Here is a 22,721-nt window from a genome sequence, read left to right as displayed (position 1 = left end):
ACTTCGTGTTTTGGCAGAATAAAAGAGGCATCATCTCAGCCCAGGAGAGAATACCAGCCCAAACCCCGTATGAGCCTGGATTTCACAACTGGTGACAATACTCAGCACAATGGGGGAATATCCCATGCCACCACACCTAAACCATCAGGTAATAGCAGTAGCAATGTAAGAAAAGCCAACTCTGTCAAAGTTTTGCTACAATGCAGAAGTTCCATGCTTTCATCTAGAGATCAGTTCTTCCATAGTGAGGTAAAATGAGAATGAGGATAGTATGGGAGACAGTTGTTTGGACTGTTGTAAAGCATTCACATCCCCAGGCAGAAGAACAGGCATGGATCATCCACTGCTTTAAGTGAGTCTTTGGGTCAAAAATTTCCTTAGTCCTAGAAGCTCAAAGAGATGCTACCGTACTAAATTCACCTTGAAATATAGATCTTTACAAAATAGGCATTTAGAAAACTGGAAGAACAACTGGAAGTTTCCATGAAAATGCAGAATCCTGAACACCCTCAAAACCTCTGTAATCTTATCCTGCTTTTTAAAACCAGGTATTACAACACAAAGATTCTGAAAGGAAAAATCACTAAAAAGAAAAGCAAAGCCATCTGAGTTATTTTCTTTGTCCAATTGGGAGTGGCACAAGCAAGATTAAGCATTTGACTATGCATAATTATTATCTTAAAGAAGTGTTTATTTCATATTTGCACATACTAAGAAAGCGTTATTAGTTGTTTCTCACAAGTGATTGTCTGTTATCGCATGCCATGGTGACGGCTGTCCTCTGCTAAGACCCTGACCTCAGTTATTCCATTTTACCTCAGTGACAATTGCTAGCACACTCCACCCTGCAAGACTGGATTTTTTTCACTAGATCTTTAATCAGGATTTCCTTCCTTCCCATCACATCCTGATGTGAATGTTTTATGTTCTCCCAGTTATAGGCAGCAACAGTATCTCCATGTGGCACCTGCAACTGGAAATTGTCTTGTGTAATCTTGCAAACTCCTAGTAATGTCTTCACTATGCTAGCAAGAAGGGGGATGCCTTGTGCATGAGCATGGCTCGAGTCTTGCATGCTAAAGCTCTTGTCATGCCACCAGTAATTTTCTTCTTCACTTCGTTTTTGTACTGTCATGTACACTTGTCTGTGCTAAGGCAGTGCAGACTGATGTTCTTGTGTCTCTTCTTGTGTTTTTGTCTTCAGGGAGCAGTATTTAGCATTTTCTGCAATAGGGGTTCTTTCTTTTGAAGTGTTTATTGGTTTCATAGAAATGCCTTCTTTGAAAATTCTTTAATATATGTTTGGGTTGGTTCATTCAAGGCTCCAATCTTCTATGGTCATTTGAGTTTATTTGCTAAGTCTTTGAAAAATTCAGCTGGTAGCAACGAGGATACCAAACACATGCTGTAAGGCTTGTTGATGCCAGCAAAATAGTCTTCAAGACAAATAAAGCAAAATACACTATAAGCAATATGTAAAGAAGGTTTCATTACAGAATTTAATAAATTAAATCTGGTATTTGAAAAACTTGCTCTGTTGTGATCTGTAGGAATGGAATATTTTTGTCCTAAAATAGCTCAAGCATGGGCCTTCTAGCCATAATGAGTGGTTGAAATGAATATGCAAAAAGTTTGAATCAAACTTACTCATCCTGAAGCCAGTATACATGAAAAAGCTGAAATATATACTCTTAGAAGTGCCATTCTGGTGGAGTGGCATGTGTCGGTTCATTCTGACCACTGGAAGTACATGAACTTTTACTATGGAAAGTCAGGTAGGGGTGTAAGATTCCTTACAATTTAGTGGTGCTAAATCCTAAATATTCTGACCAGTTACAATTTTGCTTTTGGTAGGCTTGAAGCTATAGAGACTTTGGGGCAAGGGGGAGAATATGGGGGATGGGAGGAATATTTATTAATTTCATATAACGTTTGAAAATCTAATCTAACTAATGACTTATAATAATACCCATTAGCCACCGTAAAGGGTTTATGGTCAGATGTTCGTGAACTAGCATATTAGAAAGCTTTCAATTTCAAACTTGTTTTGAATCTATACTGGTGGCCCTGCAATCGAGTGTCTTATGGGAATGGGGAGAAAAGGTCTTTGGAAACCTCATGCTAAAATTCAGAGGATTAGGAGCATATACAGTGGTTTACAGTATAGCTGTTCCAGTGAAGTTTCCAAATAAAGGACAAAGACACAGTTATATCTTCACTGTTGTTTTGAGCTACCCCTTACATTACTTACCTGAGGTAAATAGACAAAGCATCTCTGTGCCAGGAAAGCTGGAAATACACTAGGGCTTTTTCTTCATTTTTTGTATGTTGTAAACTGATAAAAATCATGTTCCAAACTGATTGTAGCCACGCTTTTTGGTGTGGGCTTGACTGTAGCGTGGTTCTTTTAGGATTCTCTGACATGTACTGGCAGTCACATATGAAAACTGAAGGCTGCCAAAAGCTGACAGCTGTCTTCTAATGAAGTTTAGCAGTCCAAATTTAGATGTTATCAAAGAACTGTCATCAGCATATAAGTGACACCAGAAACAGCAAAATCTGTAGTAGGTGCAATGGTAAAAAGGATACTGAACTGTTGAGTTTTTTAAGCACATTGTTTCTTTGTGTTTCTTCTCCATAGGTGTTCACATGGATCAGCCATGCTGCCGAGCTCTGTATGACTTTGAACCAGAAAATGAAGGGGAGCTGGGATTTAAAGAGGGTGATATCATTACCCTCACTAACCAGATTGATGAAAACTGGTATGAGGGGATGCTTCATGGCCAGTCAGGTTTCTTCCCCATCAATTATGTCGATATTCTAGTTCCATTACCCAATTAGGATGGCTGATCCACCACCTCTGACCCAGATAGTTGTGTCAGTACCACTGCTTTCAAAATGCTGCTTCTTACACCTTACAAGTGCAAACTGCAGTGGTTAGTGTCATTGATTCCCACGGAGCATCTTTGGTTTACATGTTGTCATACTGCGTGGTGGTGATGCGTGGTATCTTCTGAGCCAGCATAATGTGGGTTAGGTTGTTGGCCATGCTGGCCTGGTGGTAACCAGAGCCATTACTGAGGTGAAGCTGGGAAGGTGGTGGCAAGCAAAGCAGGTAACTCATAGTGAAGGAGCAGGAAGTGAAGGTGGTATTGGGAAGATAATGCCTATCACCACTGTATTACTTTTCAGTCTTAGTTCTCTATAAAAAGAGGGAAAAGTTCTTGCCATTCCATCTTTCCCTTCCTAATGATACAGTTCACACAGGTCTAACATTGACTAACCAGAATTGTCTCTTCCAACCAAACTGGCTTGCTGTTCTCACAGAGACAGTCTAAATGTACAACCTCTGGTTTCTTACAAAGTGAACCGCTGTACTGTGTGTCCTGCTGCTCTCTTCTCATTTTTGTATTCTTAATTATTGTTAAAAGGCGTAGTTCCATCCAGAGGTAAGCTGTAAACCATAAAATGGGGATTCCTATAGTAAAAACCTTGGACCACAAACGACCTGAATTTGCCCTTCAGGAACTTTGAGCATGCTCACCAAAATGCCAGTAAGAGGGCAAGATGGGGAATAAAACTGGCATTTGTTAACTGTTTCTTGTCAAGTCTTGGCACAAAATCATGCTGCTTAAGCACCAGATATCCTTTGTATACTCCTTCACTGAGGAATACAGTAACCAACCAAACATGACCCTTACTTCATTTGTTTCTGTCTAGCATGTGTTCTTTGAACATCATTTGTGCATATTCTGCCCTCAATGAGGACTAAATAAAACTTTTCTTGTGTTGACCAATTGAAGACACGTGGCTGTATATGCAAAAACATTTCCCATATGTTTAGTTGGTTCTCGTGTTCCTCCTTCCTGCACTTTGTGTGTACAGTGCTGTGCCTAGCTTCTTGGCATTCTTTTGGTAACAGTCGCAGAAGTTCTGTTAGTTTAGTTATCCAGAGTTCTATTTATCTAAATTGTACAGACTCTTTCAGAGGTTTAATGTGCTGCTTCGAATGTGCCACTTCAGTACTGGATGATGTGAAATGAAGACAATTCGCTACTGCTTAATCTATAAACTATATCATGGAAAGTATTGATATTTCAAATAAATGCTGAGAGAATAACTAGTATAATGTTGTGGATTATTACTTTGTTGCTTTCAAATCTGTTGTGCTAACTTCAGCTAACAAGAATTTTATTTCAGAAAGCATATTCCTCATTTCCTGCAAATGTGAAAAATACTTTGTCATTATGATACTGTTTCAGTCAACTAAAACTCATATGTATAATGGCCCTCATAAACAGGATAAACTGAACACTGAGTACATTAAATTACTGTCATGATGACCAGCATGCGATCTTGTGGATACAGGTTGTTTCTCATTAAAGAATGCTGGTGTTCACAAACACCCTAGTAGAGCTTGAAGACATGGTAACTTATTTATTTTTTCTTTCATACGACACAGCATTTTATTTCATTTTATATTCTTTGTTGTACACATATTGTGGTGGGTTAGCCTTGACAAAATGCCAAACACCCACCCAGCTGCTCACTCACTGTTCCTCCTCAGTGGGAGGATAAGAAAGCTCATGGGTTGAGATAAAGACAGGGAGATTTTTTACTAGTCATTGTCACAAGCAAAACAGACTTGACTTGGAGAAAACTAATTTATTACCAAAATTAAGTAGATTTGTGTAGTGAGAAAAAAAAAGGACGAACATTAAAATAGCACCTTTCCTGCCCCATTTCCCAAGCTCAAATTCACTCCTTCACTCCTGTCTCCTCCCCACCAGCAGCTCAGGGGGATGTGGAATGGGAGGTTTATGGTCAGTCCATAACAGCTCCTCTCTGCTGCTCCTTCCTCCTGACGGTTTTCTGCTGTTCCAGTGGTGGGTCCCTGCACAGGCCATGGTGTGAATATCTGCTTGTGTGTCATCATGGACCGCCTCCTCCTCATCGTTCTTTGACCTTGGTGTTCCCTCTACTGTTTCTCACTCTCTTATTTTTCCCTTCCTCCTCTCTCTGCCCAGTGTGTTTTGCCCTTTCTTAATTACGTTTTCTCTGAGCTGCGACCATCTCACCTCAGGGGTTCAGCCGTGTCTGGCGGTGGGTCAGTTGGGGCTGTGTCCAGCACGGGGCAGCTTCAGCCTTTCACAGGGGCTGCCCTGCAGCCCCCCACTGCCAGTGCCTTGTCACATAACCCCATAGGCCTGTCTAAGGGATGTCCATACGCACACTGACAGAGACTCTGACAGAGTAGAACAAGACAGAGTCTGACAAACATGGAGCCTCATTCAAGGCTCAGTTTAAGGTCAGGCTGGACGGGGCTCTGAGCAACCTGATGTAGTTGAAGATGTTCCTGCTCATTGCAGAAGGGGTTGAACTAGATGACCTTTAAAGGTCCCTTCCAACCCAAACTATTGGGAAAAAAAAAAAAAGTGTGTGTGTGTGTGTATACACACGCAACTCCTGTTACTTGTTACTTTTTATTACAGTTCTGGCCTAAATTCTAGGACTGGCCTCTAAGTAAGTTTCTGTCAGTGATTGGAAGCAATCTGTTTCAAACTCGATGGCCCTGAAACTTTTAACAGATGCGTTAATGGTGACATACTACAGTTAAGAACTATGTTACAGTTAATTAACTATATTAATTATCAAGGCCTAGCAGTCACAGGTAGTGCCACTGGATCTGAGACACATGTTTCTGGCCATGCCACACCCCTATTTTATCAATTATTATTTTGTAGTGTTTGCGGAGGGTGTGCAAACATAAGGCAACTGTCTTAGAGATAATTTTACGTGTTTTAGAGGAAAAGGATAATTGGTGTGTAGTGCTGTCCCACCCTGCTGAGGGGGCCTATTTTTTAAGGTGTAGGGAAATATTGTGTATTTCAACAAATGGGGCCAGAAGGAATGCACAGAATAGTAAAAAAATCTGTTATATGCCATCACTTGATGACATGGGCGCAGTCTTGACATGTTACACAATTCTTGGCAGTTCCGTATTGCTCTGTTCTCTGTCTCATATAGGTAATCCCTGAAGAACTCTTTATTCCTCAGGTGGCAAGATCAAAATGTGACTTGGCCAAGACAGAGATTACCAGGTCTGACAAAAGTTTGCATCTAAAGCTTCAGTAATAGGATTAAGGGTATGATCCAGGGATTGGAAGAAAGGAGGAGGCTGTTTGCTTTTACATCCCAAGATAGTTCAAAGCTTTGCCTACAGAGCCCTGTGACTATTGCCTTCTAAAAGCACATAAGACATTGGTGGAGGTGACATCCTTTTTTCACTGGCAGACTTAAAACTTCTGTCATCCTGGTTCTTAAGGCGTATGTTTTCAGAAACATTTCAAATATGTGACATGGGTTCTTAATTGCCAAACTTGGCTGTAGAACTGCTGCTCCTCACTAAGGAAATTAGGAAGTCTTCCAGTGCTGAGCTATCAGCTGCCGAATATAGCTAAATGTTTTGGGTTTGATGTTGGGTTTTTTTTCCTGTTGTACCCTAAAGTTTCTTGAAGCTTTTACCTTCTTAGACTTTCTCATTTATTGCAAAGTGAAACTTTCCGAAAAATACAGCAAAAAACCCCAACAGTTCCCTGAATAGTTCTCCATTTAAATAAAGAAGTGATTAAAGCAAATGAGGGTGGGTTTTTTTCCCCTTTTAAAATATCCCCTTCCCTCCAGAAAGATGGTAGTTGAGAAATTTGTATTTGAATCTCAGCTTAGTGATTAAACAGACAACTCTCTCTTTACAGATAATCATACTGCTTTTGCCACATGAACTACATGTACAAGACTTGAAAACCGCTATGACGATTTCTTTCCTGGTTTCTTATTCTTAGGTCTTCCAAATCTTTACAGCTACCACTAGGCTGAGCAATGGTTCTGCTCCAGGATGTCTCCTAGACTTGCTGTATCTACAGGCTGAGGAAACTGGCTAGACTTAGGAAAACAGGGGACAGGTTATGTGTAAGTCACTGTGTAGATGTCTTCTTCCCAGCTGAGTTTGAGATGGGCAAATGAAGTAATGAATTAGGGCATATTCCCAGGTTACACTGTATAAAACTGAGTGCATTCTATGGAAATGAACATATCTTAAGTTTCTATAAAGCACCAGTAGGTTGTCTTAGACAAGCTCAGAATTTCTAGAAGGCTCTGTAATTATTATTTTATTAATTGTAAATTTGTAGCAGTCTGGTAGTTCAAACACAGACTTGGAATTTCCAGAAGGCTTTGCTGTCTTTTCTTACCATTTGGCCTGAAATGTTGCAGAAGATGGGAACAGCTTTGTGATAAATTCTTGCTGTGCGTTGTAAACTACAGATAAATTCTAAGGTATTTGCCTTTAATAGTATCTCCTTGGAGATAAAGCACAGGGGAGCAGGTCAAAGAAGCAGCAGCTTCTGCCATGCGTTCCTAGAGCCACTGGCTCTGGAAAGCCCCGGCAGCTCTGGGACGCAGAACATAGCCCTTTCAGATGCTGCTGGGGCAGACAGTGGACGAGCTGAAGTCCCTGCAGTAGGAGCCCTCTCCAGGCCTGCAGCTCATTTGCTGGGTTAGTGGCAGCCAGCCTCATGTTACTTGCACTCGCTTGCACAGTGCTCGGGGCTTGTGTCTTTCACTCTCTTCACCTTTTGTGAAACCTGGAGTAGAAAAGAAGCACAAACAAAGCAGGGAAAGAAAAGAGTGTTCATGCTCCTGTGTCTCTACTTGTCTATGAGCTGGGAGGCTCCAGGAGGGGCTGGGCAGTTCCCTGAAAAATATCTGCTTTCCAGGTACCTGCAGAAACACATGGGTGGTTCTTTGGGTCACTGCCTGAAACTGGAGGATTCAGCCATTTATTCAACCACCATCACTAGTACTCCTCTGTGGGACTTCCCTGTCCCTCTACAGTCACTGACCTGTGGCATGTCCTTTGCAGAGACCATCCACATGGGCAGTGAGGTCCTGCAGTAAACGCCAGCTGCAATTCACATCACCAAGAGAGCTATTTTACTAGAATTTCTAATGATCCCCATAGTCATTCTGTCTCCTCCCACACCAGAGTGGCAGGAGGTTCACTGAGGACATGGAGAACTGGTGCAGAGGGAGGGCATGGCTCTAAAAGGGGACCCTTTCCCTGGGCCTTGGGTGTCTGCACATCCCTGGACTATGGGCATGCTTGGCAGCCCACAGTTACTTGCCATTTCTTCTACCTGCTGTGGTGAGCATCAACACCAAGCTCCACAGGCTGCAAGAGAGACTTCTCATAGGTCACTGTTAGCTGTACTCTAGGTGCTGTGCTCCTGCCCCACAAAGACCACATACTTTGGTTTGAAACCATATACCCATTTAATGCCTACACCCAAATTCAGTGTAATGCATAAACTCTCTTGTCCCACTTACAGACTTCTATTGTGACATGTAACCTTCACACTGTCTAACATTTCTCCTCAGGGGTAGGACTTGGCATTTCCTTTTGCTGAAGTTCATGAAGTTCCTGTCAGCCCATTTCTCCAGCCTGTTCAGGTCCCTCTGGATGCCAGCACAACCTTCTGTATCAGCCACTCCTTCCTGTTTTGTACCACCTGCAAAGTTATGGAGGGTGTACTCTGCCTAATCTTCCAGACCATTAATCATAGAATCATGGTGTCATAGAATGGTTTGGGTTGGAAGGAACCTCTGAAGATCAGTAGTTCCAACCCTCCCACCCTGCCATGGGCAGGGACATCTTTCACTATATCAGGTTGCTCAAAGCCCTGTCCAACCTGAGTTTGAACACTTCCAATGAGGAGGCATGCACAACTTCTCTGGGCAACCTGTTCCAGTGTCTCACGACCCTGATTGTAAAACAGTCTCTCTAATGTCCAATCTATATCTACCCTCTTTCAGTTTAAAACAGTTGTCCCTTGTCCTGTCACTACAGGCCCTGGTAAAAAGTCTCTCTCTGTCTTTCTTATAAGCCCCCTTCTACATATTGAAAAGCTTCAATAAGGCCTCCCTGGACCCTTCTCTTCTCGAAGCTGAACAACCCCAACTCTCTCAGCCTCCCTTAATAGGAGAGGTGTTCCAGCCCTGTGACCATTTTCATGGCCCTCCTCTGGACTCACTTTAATGAAAATGTTGAACAAGACTGGATCCACTACTGACCACTGGTGTACACCATTCATGGCTGGCCTTCAGCTAGTCATTGTGCTGCTGAACACAACCCTCTGGGCTATCATTCAGTCAGTTTTCAATCTAATCTACCTCACTGTCCCCTGATCTAACTCATACTTTATCAGTTTGTCTATTAGGGTGTTAAACCACAGAGAATGTTACACCACAAGACTCTCAAAATAATAAATTGTATGTATTTCTGTAGTACTTCCCTCTATATAAAGCTGACCATAGTCTCCTAAAACATTTGGATTCTTAAATAATGGGTAGATTCTTAAATATTGAACACTTTTAAGTCTGGCATCTACTTTCATGTTAGATTTGGAGAGTCATCTGTGGAGTCTAGTCCAACCTCCTGCTCAGAGGAGCTATGATTAGATCATGCTGCTCAGGGCCATGTCCAGTTAAATCTTGAACATATCCAAGCTGGAGCTGCAGATTCCCCAAACTTGTTTTTTGCAGAGAGGTAGAACATCCTTAATTTCCACTGAAAATAGTGAGGTCACAGCACTGTAAAAGTTAGCTGCTATATGCTGTACATCAGAATACTTGGATATCCACAGGTCTTCAGTGCTTGCTGTAGTGGCTGCTTCCAAAGCTTGTATGCTATGTGTAGTGACAAGGAGATTAGTTATGACTCCATGTAACAGTTATGACTATAATGGTTGACAATATGAAGTACTTGAGGGGTACTGAGGCATTAATGGTGGAAATGACAATACACAGCTTGCATAATTACACAGAGTTAATTGCATAAGGAGAATTCCACAAATACCTTGGTTAGGTTTCAAAGATTTTACATGCATTCTGAGTGCCTGTGTCTAAGGTTTGGTTTCTCAAAGTGCCCATTGAGTTGCCACTTAGCCCAGTGGTCATTACAGGTTTTGTTTCTAAAGTTCCTCAAGTGTCTGCGTTTCTCACCCAGAAGCACAGAAGCCTTGGCAAAACTCGTCTGTGACCCTTTGCAACTGATGAGCTAGATAATTCTCTGCTAATACTGCAAGCAAAACTTAGTCCAGTATGCAGTCATATTTTCTAAATTTATGTCAAGATCTGCTCGGTGATTTGATCTTTAAAACCCGTCAGCAAAAATTTAGCACTAACTCTAGCTGGGCAGTCCCAGTCAAACATTTTATATCCCCATCCGCCTGGACCTTCCAGAGATCATGAGAACAGGAAGAAACCCAGAAGCTCCCGCAGTAATGTAGAAGTTATCATCTGTCTGAAGATTCAGCCCATGTATGGAGTTGCATGATGAACAAAGCAACTTTAGCAGAGGCAGAAAAGATGTTCAATCTGCTAATAGGAAGCTTCAGAGCTAGAATTGTCATCTCTTATTGCTGACTTTTCAGGTCATGCTGGGAAATGAATACTTCCTAAATCATGAGGGAACAGCAGAGTGCTCAGTAAGAAAAAGAGGAAGGGATTTTATTTAGCTTCTCCTACTCTTCTAGAGATGGGACTTGTGTTCCTGGAATTTCTCTGATTTTAGCCTTTAAGTGAAATGTGATCAGAGCTGCTTGTAAAACAAATACTGACATGAAGAGGAAAACAGAGTCATTAATAGAAAACCTTGTAAGCATACTTTACTTCTTCAGAGTGAGAGAAGGAGGTGGCCTCTGACAGTCCTTTTGCAGTAGGCTGAAGTAGCTTGTAAGCAGCTCACAGTTACCATAATGCAAACTTGAACCATTCAGGAAACGATATAGCAATGACAGACATCAGCATGCATCAGTGTTGATGTCCAAAGAAAACTGCAGATGCATCAGCTTCATCAGTCTTCTGGTCCAATGTTGTACCTGGTTCCTGTGTGATGAGTGGGGTAGAGGGAAGAGTAATGCTAAGGCAGCTGGACTGTTTATGCCATCATTTTAACATTTCTGAGCAGGAGGATAAAAAGGCTGGCACACCACATGAAAACAACTTAGCTCGCAACGTCCGCTACAAAAGAGCAGCTGCTATGCTCAGCTGTGTGTAAAGCTGAGAGAGCTGTTTAGAATGAGAAAGCTTCCAAAGGCGTGCGACATTATAGATCATTTCACCTTGTCCACAACACTCCTTCTCCCAGAAACTGCTCCTTGCTTTCACTTTGGAGCATCATGAAGTTACTATTTGCTTTGGCCTGGAAGTCTAGCAGGGTCTCATGGGGTCACCAAGGTCACATCACATGTGTTTCCAGATCTGTTTAAGGGTCTAGGATGGGACTCAGCATAGATTTGATTTCTAGTGCTGGCAGAGAATTGTTGCCAGAAACTGGGCAGTGAATTTAGTTTTAATTCTCCAACTGTACAATAGGGCTGTTAATAATTCCATATTTCACAGAGCTGTTGAGAATATATATTAATGTGCACAAAGCTCTCAGACTTTACACTGTAGATTTGAGGAAAAAATCTGTTCAGTTTGTTCTGTACAACTATGGTATTAATCCAGCCAAAACAAAATTTCTGCTTTTACCCAAGGCCAAAAGTTTTACTTTTGCTGGTTTAAGAATATTTACTAAACATTAATACTCTAACTTTCAGTTGAGAGTCTGAAAACAGAATTAAGCTGAAGGTAACTTCCACTGAATACTGGGATGATGTCTGGCAGCTAGAGGTATTAATGCACTACAGTTTCATAAGTAGATGTCTGGAGGTTACAACCTCAGCACTTGTCTAGACTGTGAAGTTAACTGTAGATGTGCTCCTCCACACCCTCATGTCAGAGGGCCTATCAAGTAACAGTGCAACCAGCATCAGTGGTTCTTTTTCTGTTCTTCTTCTCAGCTTGCAAAAGTAATAAACAATCCCATTATTTTATATATTTTTCATTTCTTTATGTCTAAAGGAAGTTTGTGGAATTCCAAAATTCCCTATAAACCAAGAAAAGTTCTCACTTCCTGCTGCTATCTGCAATATTGCAGTATGAAGAGGCATGAAGAAACAAGTCTGCTGATGTGGCTTGTAGCACTGTATGCACACCTCTAGAGATTACCAGGAGGCGAAACTGGAAGCACAGACAGGTGTTAAAATGTTCCTCCTGTGTGGGACACTGCTTGCTGAAGGTCAGCAATCACCTGCTGCCACCTCTGAGCAAGTATTTCCAGTTTGCTCAAGAAGCTTCTTACCTGGTGTCTGAGGTGAAGACCTCACTCTTGATAGTGTGCAGCTATCAGTCTTGTTTCTAAACTTAATACAGGCCAGTAGACCACTTTTGTCATAGCTTTTGCGGGGCACTAGAACAGGGAAAGACTATGCAACAGCAGAAATTTCACAATCCCTGCTGAACTTGTATGCTTTGATGAACTGTAGAAAATATAACAGGGCATGCTTTTTTTCTATTTTCATACCCCAGGAAGCATTTTTTCAACTGATGATGCATAACGTTGCAGCCTTGTTCCTGCAATATCAATGTGGTTTGCTCTACCATGCAGTCAGCAGCCACTGGAGAAGCCAGTCAATTTCTTCAAGCTGCATACAGCCTACGCTGCCACCACCTTTTCAAGACGTGGGAGGGATCCAAATCTGTTTTTAACAACTCCAGCATGTTTCAAATTAAATGCAGCTGGCAATCTTCTCTTAGATATTGGACCATGATTCCTGCCAGGTTACAAATACTTGATTTTTGTTACTGTTTGGTGTTAATACTGTGAGCCAGTAGAGGGCACGCTGGCATTTAATTTTAGTATTATTAACTTTTAAATAGATAGGTTTTCTTTCTGAAATTTAAAGGGTACAGTTAACAAACGTAGAGATTCTATAGAAAAGGGCCATTGTGCAAAGCTAATTATGAAAACTTGCTTTTCCAATATCACCCAAACCTGAACATTAAAATTAAAAAATCCCCAAACAATCCAGAAGCCCAAGCTGTGGAAATTGCTAAAGCTCACCCTACCTACTTTCATCTATTGTATTTTCATAATGTAGGCAAATTTTTTTTTATACATATCTTCAGAATGGGTTAATAAAACACATCTAAGGATTGAAAAGTCCAGTAAAACAGTTGAATAGCACCCACATACTCACGTCACCCATCTGTCCTGAATAAAGTTATTTTTAGCTGTCTCCTAGCTACAGATCCTTCCAGCACAAAGCTTTATAATTTCAATCAGACACACATGCTTACATGTAGCTTGTCCTCCCCTCTCCCCCATATAATACTAGAATTGCAGATGCTCACCTTCAGAAAACATAAAATAAAAAAAAAATCAGAATAGCTTCTGAAATTGTTCATTCAAACATAAACTATTCATTATGAAATACATCTGTCAGCCTTTAGCTGGAAGGAGAGTTATGCTTACTTTGGGCCAAACTGTCTCAAGGAATATATTAGAATATGAATGTTTTGACAGTATAGAACCTTTCATCTGAAGTTCCCCAAATACTTTGAGTATATTAATTGAGGTTCCTTCTTGTAGCAAAATCTTTTTATTAGACCCAATATGCATATGGGCCCTTGAGGCATAAGTGATTAAGACCCACTTTTTCCAAAGCGTGTCTTGAAGTAGTTGTCTCAGTGCCTCGTTGCTTTTCACTTTAAGATTAGGGTAATTTGAAATGTGTTTTGTTTTGCTTCTCTAAAAATGTATTAGGAGTAAGAGGAGTGGGAAGTAATAATGTCTAAGAATTTAATTAATCTGTAACTTGACTCTAAGAGGTAAGTATAAGAATAAAGATCAAGAAGTGTTTTCAGAAGTAAAGATAGGTTCACCAGAGACATTCCAAGAGTGATTCATATTGGCAAACAGCTGAGCTGAAAGTGCCTGTTAAAAGTGCTGAAACAACTACTCTTCATGTGAAATCTTAAAACGATCCTCAAAAATAAATTTTAAGAATATCAACCTCATGCACATGTGCAAAAGGAGACAGTGTGTGGGGCAAGTGGATAATAACCTGAGGCATTATGGGCTTGGTTTTGACAAGGCAGAGAGGACTCAGGATTTCAAAGGTAGGAGCAATGATGGCAAATCATTGCCATGTGTGTCCTGTGTGGCACCACCAGAGAGCTGGGCTGATGTCATCAGCAATGCCAGTGCTTTGTAAAATGTGTTTTTGCCCAGAGGCACACAGAGACATCTTTTTCTGAGACTTTCACTACCCCTAGTTATCATTTTAACCCTTGAATTAAAAAGAAAACAAAAGAGTCTGACAAAAAGAAACTAGGTCTTTTTTTGCTTCATTGGAATAGAAAAATAAGTAAAAACCACAAGTGTGGAGATAGAGCTCCATGGATACTGGGGCTAGAGCTCCATGGGTACAGGCTTCTGCTTCCACCTGTACACAACTGTTGTAGGAAAGGCATAAAAGCTGTGCTGTGGGCAGACAATGTCAGCACATTCCTTGCAAGTATCTTGAATGTGCAAAGTAGAAATGTTTTGTTGATGAGCTCTGGAAAATCCATTCTAGCAACCTATCTTTGCTGTCTTTATTCCTGGGTGCTTTCAAAGCATCATTAATGACAGCACTTGCTTCAGCTAGTTCCTAAGGTTCCCTAGGTTCCTAAAGACCTAAGGGAATTCCGTACAGTTAAACCTGTCAGGATTACAAAACACTGGGTTTCCAAGGACAAGGCAGACCCAACTCCAAATTATTTGGATATTCTGTGTTATGATAGATTTCCAAAATCTCTGGACATACAGACAGCAAAATAACTTGTGATGGCTGAAGGCAAATCCTTTTTATAGGGTGTTTAAACTTTCATTCCTTTCCAAATATTTAGTTTGAAATTTTTGTCTCTAAAATCTTTTTTATTTGCTGCAGGAGTATCACAGCCTTTGCCCTGATCATAAGTAAGTAACTAAACATAATTAGTCATGGCTGACAGGCAAGCAAGCAAGCAAGAACTGAGGTGGGATGAACCATGGTATGATCAACAAGTGCTAGGAGAACAATACCTGAAAGTGCTGGAAAGGCCTAGTGTGGTATCATCGTGTATTGATTTGAGACAGCATCTGGCTATAACCCCACCCCCCCAGCAATAGAGTTTGGAAAAGCTGCTATGTGGACATCTCACACCATGTAGAAGCAGAGGACCCAAGATGCAACCGCTAAAACCTTGCCTGCCAAGCCCTCCGGCAGAGCCCACCATGGAGCAGCTGGAGAGTGTCACTTTTTCTGCAGTCCCAACTTTCTGGCATGGAAACAGTGGGGGAATCATGCACATAACTATGCATGTTAACTCTGTGTGTGTGTGTCTGTGTGTGCACATGCATGTGTGTGCGTGTGCACAATCCTTTACCTGATGCAGCTTATCCTACTTCTTTGGTCCACTGTCTTGGTTTAAGCCCAGCCAGCAGCAAAGCACCAGGGGGCTGCTCGCTCACTCCTCCCCCATCCCGGTGGGATGGGGAGGAGAAAAAATAACAAAAAGGTCGTGGGTTGAGACAAGGACAAAGAGGGATCACTCACCAATTATGGTCACGGGCAAAACCAGACTCAACTTGGGGAAAAAAACAAAATCAATTTAATTTACTACCAATCAAATCAAAACAAAGATAATGGGAAGTAAAACCAGATCTTAAAACACCTTTCCCCACCTCTCCCCCCTTCCCGGCTCAACTCTACTCCCAATTTTCTCTACCTCCTCCCCCCAGCAGTGCAGGGGGATGGGGAATGGGGGTTGGGGTCAGCTCATCATACCTTGTCTCTGCCGCTCCTTCCTCCTCAGGGGAAGGACTTCTCACTCTTCTGCTCCGGCGTGGGCTCCTCTCTCCCCGGGCTGCAGGTGGGCATCTGCTCCCCTCCACGGGCTGGGGGGGGACAGCCTGCCGTCTCACCACGGGCTGCAGGGGCATCCCCTCCTCCGGCGCTCCTCCTCCCCTCCTTCTGCACTGGCCTCGGTGTCTGCAGAGGGGTTCCTCTCACATTCCGATCCCCTACTCACTGCAGTTCCCCTTCTTAAATCTGTTCTCCCAGAGGTGCTGCCACCGTCGCTGATGGGGTCGGCCTGGGCCAGAGGCGGGTCTGACTTGGAGCCGGGGAAGCTTCTAGCAGCTTCTCACAGGAGCCACCCCTGTGCCCTTCCGCCCCTACCAAAACCCCACCAAATCATCCACTTTAATAAAGTCAGCTCATCTGTGTCATGTTATCTGGTGTTCCTTTTCCCCCATGACATTGTATTAATTATCAAAGAATAGAAGTTATCTTGCTTGAAAATATTTTCTCCCTTTCTGTGAGGGATTACAGCTTTCTCTTACTTTTAAAATGTTTTGTGTAAACATCTCAGCATTGGAGAATTTATTTTTTTTTTTAAGTTCTTACCTTTGACCCAATATGGAGAGTGAACAGGTTTAATGTTCTGCTCTCTGTATTTAAATTATACACTTTGAAGTAAAATGACTGCTATTTTCTCTCTCTTCCACATTTTATATGCCATGTTTTGCCCAGGTTTCAGTAGATAAGAAAGCATGTGAAACAAAAAAATGAAAAAATATGGGAATATGTCTAACTTTGGAAAAAGGTATTTAAAGTATTACTCTTACACTCTTCAGGTATTATACTCTGAGTTGGTATTCTAAGAAAAATGCTGCTGGAAACAATTTGTATTTAAAAAGTCATAACAGTTTTTTCTGACAAACAATTATTGATCAGCTCTTGAGTATTTCTGTAATTCAGAGATGTCACCTAACTACAAGAAGAGTTCTTAGGCCAAGGTTAAGCTATACTGCTTATTATGTAACATGGTGTATATATAGCTGCTTTGATATGCAAAATTACTGGACAACTTGCACCATGTCTTTGCCCCTGTACTAGTTTTCCAGTCTGCAGATTGAGGCAACAGCCTCTTATTTTATATTTCTTTCATATTTGTATGGAGGATAACTTTTGTTTATGTAGAAGATGCACACCTACTTGTTAAGGTGTTTGTGCTGAAGGACATAATTTTGATAAAGATAATACCAAATTCTGCATCTTTGTTATCAAGATTATTCTTCTTACTTTCATTTTTTCCTGTCATCACATCTGTCTTGTGTATTCAGCATAAACCCTGAGAATCTGCTCATGTTCCAGCAGAGCCTGAAAACAGTTACTCCTTTTCCCCTCTTCTGGCTACATATCAGAGTAGCCTCTGCAACTCTTTTGCATTTGGCCTTTGTCCTCATTTTAACATTCTGTAAAACTTCATAAAGCTTTTTTTATTTTTTGTGTTGGATGCTCAGACAACAGGGATCTAGCTGAAAAGCACTTTTTAAAATCCCATAAATTTGTAACTCTTGCCTACGCTTAGCAGTGTGCTGCAACAGGGTAAGCGCATGTCCTTTATCTTTCAAGTATTTTGGTCCTATGCCTAGGCAATTAGTGACTTGACTTTATTTCTACAGCACTTAGTATAGAAAGAGGAAAAAATTCTCTATATTGTTTTTTTTAACACTATGCCTGGCATGGTGCAAGTTCTACAGTAATTTTGCATATCAATCCTCAGCAGCTATAGACACAATTCTACATAATACCCAGTATATCTTAACCTTGGCCTAAGTAGGTTTTCTGTATATTTTCTATAATAGTATGTTATTCAGACTTGCTTTTAAAGATCTCCAGTACTAAGCTCTGTATTGACAATCTTGACTGTAAGGACAACCTTCAGATGCTGCTGCTCAAGTGCACTTACAGAGAAAGTAACAGGTTAAATCTCTTGCATTAGCAACATTTAGGAACAGCTAACCCTATGCAGTTGGTATCCTTGGGTTTAGCAGTCCTGTAGTCTGGAACCAGTTACTGGGGGTCTGCACTGAGAGGGAGATAGAAAGGGATGATGAAGACTCAGAGTCTGGTGAATAACTCTGGTGATAAGAAAGGTTAATTAGAAATTCCTGGCTGGTTGGTATCAAGCAGGATGCCATCCAAGGTTCCTGGTCAGCTTGACACAAAGGAAATACAAGAAGCAAGAAACTTGTGACTGAATGCTCTTCTCTCAGAGTAATAAGAGGAAAAGCATCAGGATTTGTTCTTCTCTTCCCGTTAGGTCTGAAGACATTTTCTTGTCTGAGCATCTCATAGTTTCTGTTTTTATTATTTTCAGTTAAGAGCAAGAAAGCTAAACCTTCCCACAAAATATATTTCCAAAGTGCTGATTTACCAGTCAAAATATTTTGTGTAAGCTTCTGTGTGACTATGTTTAACATAGTTTCTGACATCTTGAAAATGGCTAAAGCATAAATAACCACATTGATAAGAAGTCACAGCTGGTTTTACTTTGTAAAACTTTATCTTTAAAAAAGAATGGCTACATTTCTGACCAGCTTCTCTTATGTTACAGCTGCATATATCCAGAAATCTTTCCTAATAGTTCTATGCAGGTGATCTGACATTTAGAGGAATTAATACTGACAACCTGTGGTTGTTCTTTAAGAATTGATCAGAATTCCATTCCTCAATACCTGCTTAGGCTATCAAAAAGGTCTGAAGATTTCTGAGGGTTTTTTTCCCCCATCTTTTAATGTCTATGCTCTTTCTTCACCTCTACAATTTGTTGGTTCATGAACAGAGCTGAGGAGTTTGTCCCATTCAAAACTGGTTTTCATCCTGGGCTGCTGTTAGAGGCTGATAAACAGAGATCATAAAAATCAGTGTCAGGTGACAACATGGGTATCAGTACTGAGATATAGGCATAAAAACAAAGGTCACAAACTTTTACACAAGACGCCGTGGTGAGAAGAAGAATTGGTATCAAGTATGATATCCCTCATCATTGGGGAGAAATGTTCAAAATAAAGCCTTGGCTGTAAATGCTAGTTTCTAATAGTAAACATATTGACTTGTTCACATATTTGCTATGAATTTGCTACCTTTACAGCTGCTTCCAGCAATTCAAAATAAATACTACACTTCCGCCCTAACAACAATGCTGCTAACTTTCTGAAATATGTAAATAGGGTAGTAATCAGTAGATGTAGAGTGGTCATTTTTGTGAAACTGATGTCAGAGCTCTACATACAGCTCCAACATCAACACTTGCAAAGCACTGAAAAATGAAAATGTGGGAAAATATTTGCTAATTGTTCAAAGTTTAGGGAAACACACTGCCAAGACCCAATCCTTGTTTAGCTCTAATAAGAAACAGAAATAACTTAATTTTGGTAGAAAAATATATTTATTGGTATAAATGGGATAAAATATAGAACATACTGGGTCTACTGAAGCTCATAAATATAGTAAAGAAAGGCAGTTGGCCAAAATTTGAAGAGATGCATCCACAGTCTGCTAGTGATTGGGTCCCTTCCAAAATGCAGAGCATAATAAGGCACAGTTTATAGGTGTAGTTACTAAGTGGCAATTGAATGAAATTCTGTGGCTTGAATAAATTTGTCTAAGAAGTGTTTAATAGCTCCCACCACTCTGAAAGACAAGAAGTTGCAGTGAAGAAACCAAGGGAATTGAATGGTAGAGGAAGAAATGAACATGCCATCGAAGAAGAAGAGGAAGATAACAGGAAGGTAGAGCAACATCACAGTAATGACTTTCCCTTGATTAAATGAACAGCACTGATGGTTTATTAATAAGAAGGTTTGTTTGAAATGTGCAAAGAATATTTTAAGTCATACATTATTCAAGGCTTCCTCTCTAAATTCCCCTCTTTTTTCCTAAAAGGATGCTGAATGGGTCACTGTTCCTGACTGCCAACACATTGGACCAAGTGTAGCCTCAGTTGAATGGGTTAATAGGATCTGAAAAATTTATATCTCTGGTATGCTGTCAAAAACCAGCTAAATATCATAATCTTTCATTACGGTAGCTAGCCTTTAATGGTGATGAAATCCAGAGAAAATATGGTGTATGGAAAGAATGCACTATGGAACTTTCAAAAATGTGACAATATTTAATATATTACTGTCAATTGCAATTCTGGGTCAAAAATCATCAGAAGAAATAGGCATGTAGTGGGGTTTTTAACTACATAGTTTCTCGGTATGATTTAGTATGACACAATTGCCTATGACCAACAGTTTTTACTCAAGTGCTTCAAACAAGGGAAGAGCTTTGGAGCATGACTGAGATGTTGTTAATGTTAATATTTAAAATACATTTTCTTCTATCTGTGGTTCACAGTAATTATGCAACATTCATGATCTGAGAGAACTTTGTTGTGATTGAAATAAATAAAAAATTGAAAAATAAAAGCTAACTTCCACACAAGATAAAACAGAAATATTTGTATTTAGGCACTATTTTTCTTTAGAAATTTACAAGCAGTTCCTCCTTACTCATACTTGGCCTTTTCTAGTGTTCTTCGAAGCTGAAGATTCACACTTGTTTATTTTAAAAAGAGAATATAACACAAGGATCTTTCTAACATGGGCAGCTATGTAAATAATTTCATTTGGCATTATAGAGTCAAACCCTTCAGCATTTCACCTCCATAATACCTACACTGAAAATTTACCTGACTTCATCCATTTTAGTTTAATGGCATATGTATGTTTCTATAGTACATGAAGAGCAAGGCAATTTATATTCATGATAGGTAATTTTAAAGTTTTAATGGATGCTTTATCCCCAGCTAGACCTGAAGAATGCTCTTCTACTGTATTTGGGTACTTGTAACTGCATGCTAGAACTACACAGTGCAATAGAAGTGTTATCACATTTAAAATCTTTGCCTAGCTGGCATACAAGTGCTTTTTCTTTTCTATTTTCTGTTATGGAAAACATTCCTAATGTCAAGCATTATTAGCACACCTCTGTATTCCCTGCATATTTTCAGTTTACAAAAGAAGCTGCATTGTCCTTGTTCTTTTTTTTTATGTAACTAGGGAAAGAAATTAATTCCTTGTACAGTAAAGAATATAATAATTGAGTAACCTTTGAAATATGTCAAACAACTTCTTCAGATAGCATAAGTGGGTAAATTATATCACTGTCATGGTTTAACTCCAGCCAGCAACTAAGCACCACGCAGCCGCTCACTCACTCCCCCCCCCACCCAGTGGGATGGGGGAGAAAATCGGGAAAAAGAAGCAAAACCCAAGGGTTGAGGTAAGAACAGTTTAATAGAACAGAAAAGAAGAAACTAATAATGATAATGATAACACTAATAAAATGACAACAGCAATAATGAAAGGATTGGAATGTACAAATGATGCGCAGTGTGATTGCTCACCACCCGCCAGCCGACACCCAGCTAGTCCCTGAGCGGCGATTCCCCGCCCCCACTTCCCAGTTCCTATACTGGATGGGATGTCCCACGGTATGGAATACCCCTTTGGCCAGTTTGGGTCAGGTGCCCTGGCTGTGTCCTGTGCCAACTTCTTGTGCCCTTCCAGCTTTCTCGCTGGCTGGGCATGAGAAGCTGAAAAATCCTTGACTTTAGTCTAAACACTACTTAGCAACAACTGAAAACATCAGTGTTACCAACATTCTTCACATACTGAACTCAAAACATAGCACTGTACCAGCTACTAGGAAGACAGTTAACTCTATCCCAGCTGAAACTAGGACAATCACATAACGCTCATACAGGCTTTTAGCTAGAGATACACAACACAAGCTGATAGATGACAAGAACAAATCTTTTAACAAATGATCTGTGGGCTCTTTTTCACGCAAAACTAGGAAGGCATTGTCTTACTTCCAGCTCTTCAACAACTTTGAGCAATTGGCACCAGGCCAAGACAGAAAGAAATGGATACCTGCAAGTACCTTTATTGCAGTAAGAAAGGGTTACATACCATCCAGGCAAACTGAGAAGAATCTTGGTGATGAAGAGGGAAACACTGTTTGCATTTGGAAGTGTTCAATAGGTTGCTTCATTTTTTCATTTGTTCTCAGAAAGCAGCTATTATGGAGTTTTGTTTTCCTGCTCATTAATACATTGAACTCAGTGCTTCTCTTCCAAGCGTCTCAAAAGTGGCTCATGAAAAGGTAAATTTGAGTCATAAAGGTTGGAGGTAGAGAGCCACTGACAGTGTTGAGGAGGAAAATAATGTTCAGAATCTTTTGTCTGTTTTAATGGCTGCACCAAACTCTCTGCTAGAGCCTACATTACAGTATCTGGTACCTAATTACTCAAACTTTCTTTATTGTCTATCTCTTTGAAAGACTTTTAAGTTTTCCCATGTATTCTATGCATCTTAAAATCAGAATTATTATTCGACTGCACGGATAGTAAACAGTAAAAATCCAAACTTCATGCTTTAAGTTTCTTTTAAAGTAAAATCAATGTCTTCTTTATCTTAATGTTTCTGGCACAGCTCACTGCTGCAAAGTACTGAACATTGCTTTTCTATTTGGCCCAATTATTTGATAATTTATGAGGTAGAAGATTTGTGATTTGTACTCAGATTTGATGTGATTCACTCTACACCTGAGCAAAATGTGTACTCTCTGCATACCTCAATAGCACTTGTTAATCAAATATCATTAATTACCTATGTGATAGTTACCATAGCATTTATTGACATCGCTCTAAGTACCAGTTTGCTGTGCTGTGAATAAGATGATTTTCGGTGGCTGCAAAACCACAGAATCTGTTACGGTGTAAACTGATTTGTTAATTGGATAATAAACAGTGAATCTGCACTACTTAAGAAAAATATATATAAATTTATACTGGCATCATCTAAACTGAAACCTAATGTAGTGTTCCAGTTGGTTCAATGGGCTTTGTAT

The 22,721-nt window shown here is 40.4% G+C and overlaps 1 protein-coding gene across 1 annotated transcript in view; it reads left to right on the top strand.

Annotated features, from left to right (window-relative positions):
- Positions 1–4,126, top strand: part of SH3GL2 (SH3 domain containing GRB2 like 2, endophilin A1) — a 101,193-nt gene extending 97,067 nt beyond the window's left edge. The window contains exons 8-9 of the mRNA XM_030004674.2: positions 18–148; positions 2,642–4,126. Of these exons, the coding sequence (XP_029860534.1) occupies positions 18–148; positions 2,642–2,841 (331 nt within the window). The 3' untranslated portion in view covers positions 2,842–4,126. The remainder of the gene's footprint in view (positions 1–17; positions 149–2,641) is intronic.
- Positions 4,127–22,721: the final 18,595 nt, after the last annotated feature.

Source organism: Aquila chrysaetos, chromosome Z (assembly GCF_900496995.4).
Source record: "Aquila chrysaetos chrysaetos chromosome Z, bAquChr1.4, whole genome shotgun sequence".
Lineage (NCBI taxonomy): Eukaryota > Metazoa > Chordata > Aves > Accipitriformes > Accipitridae > Aquila > Aquila chrysaetos.
Note: the sequence above shows the minus strand (reverse complement) of the source record. Positions and strands in the feature narration are given on the sequence as shown.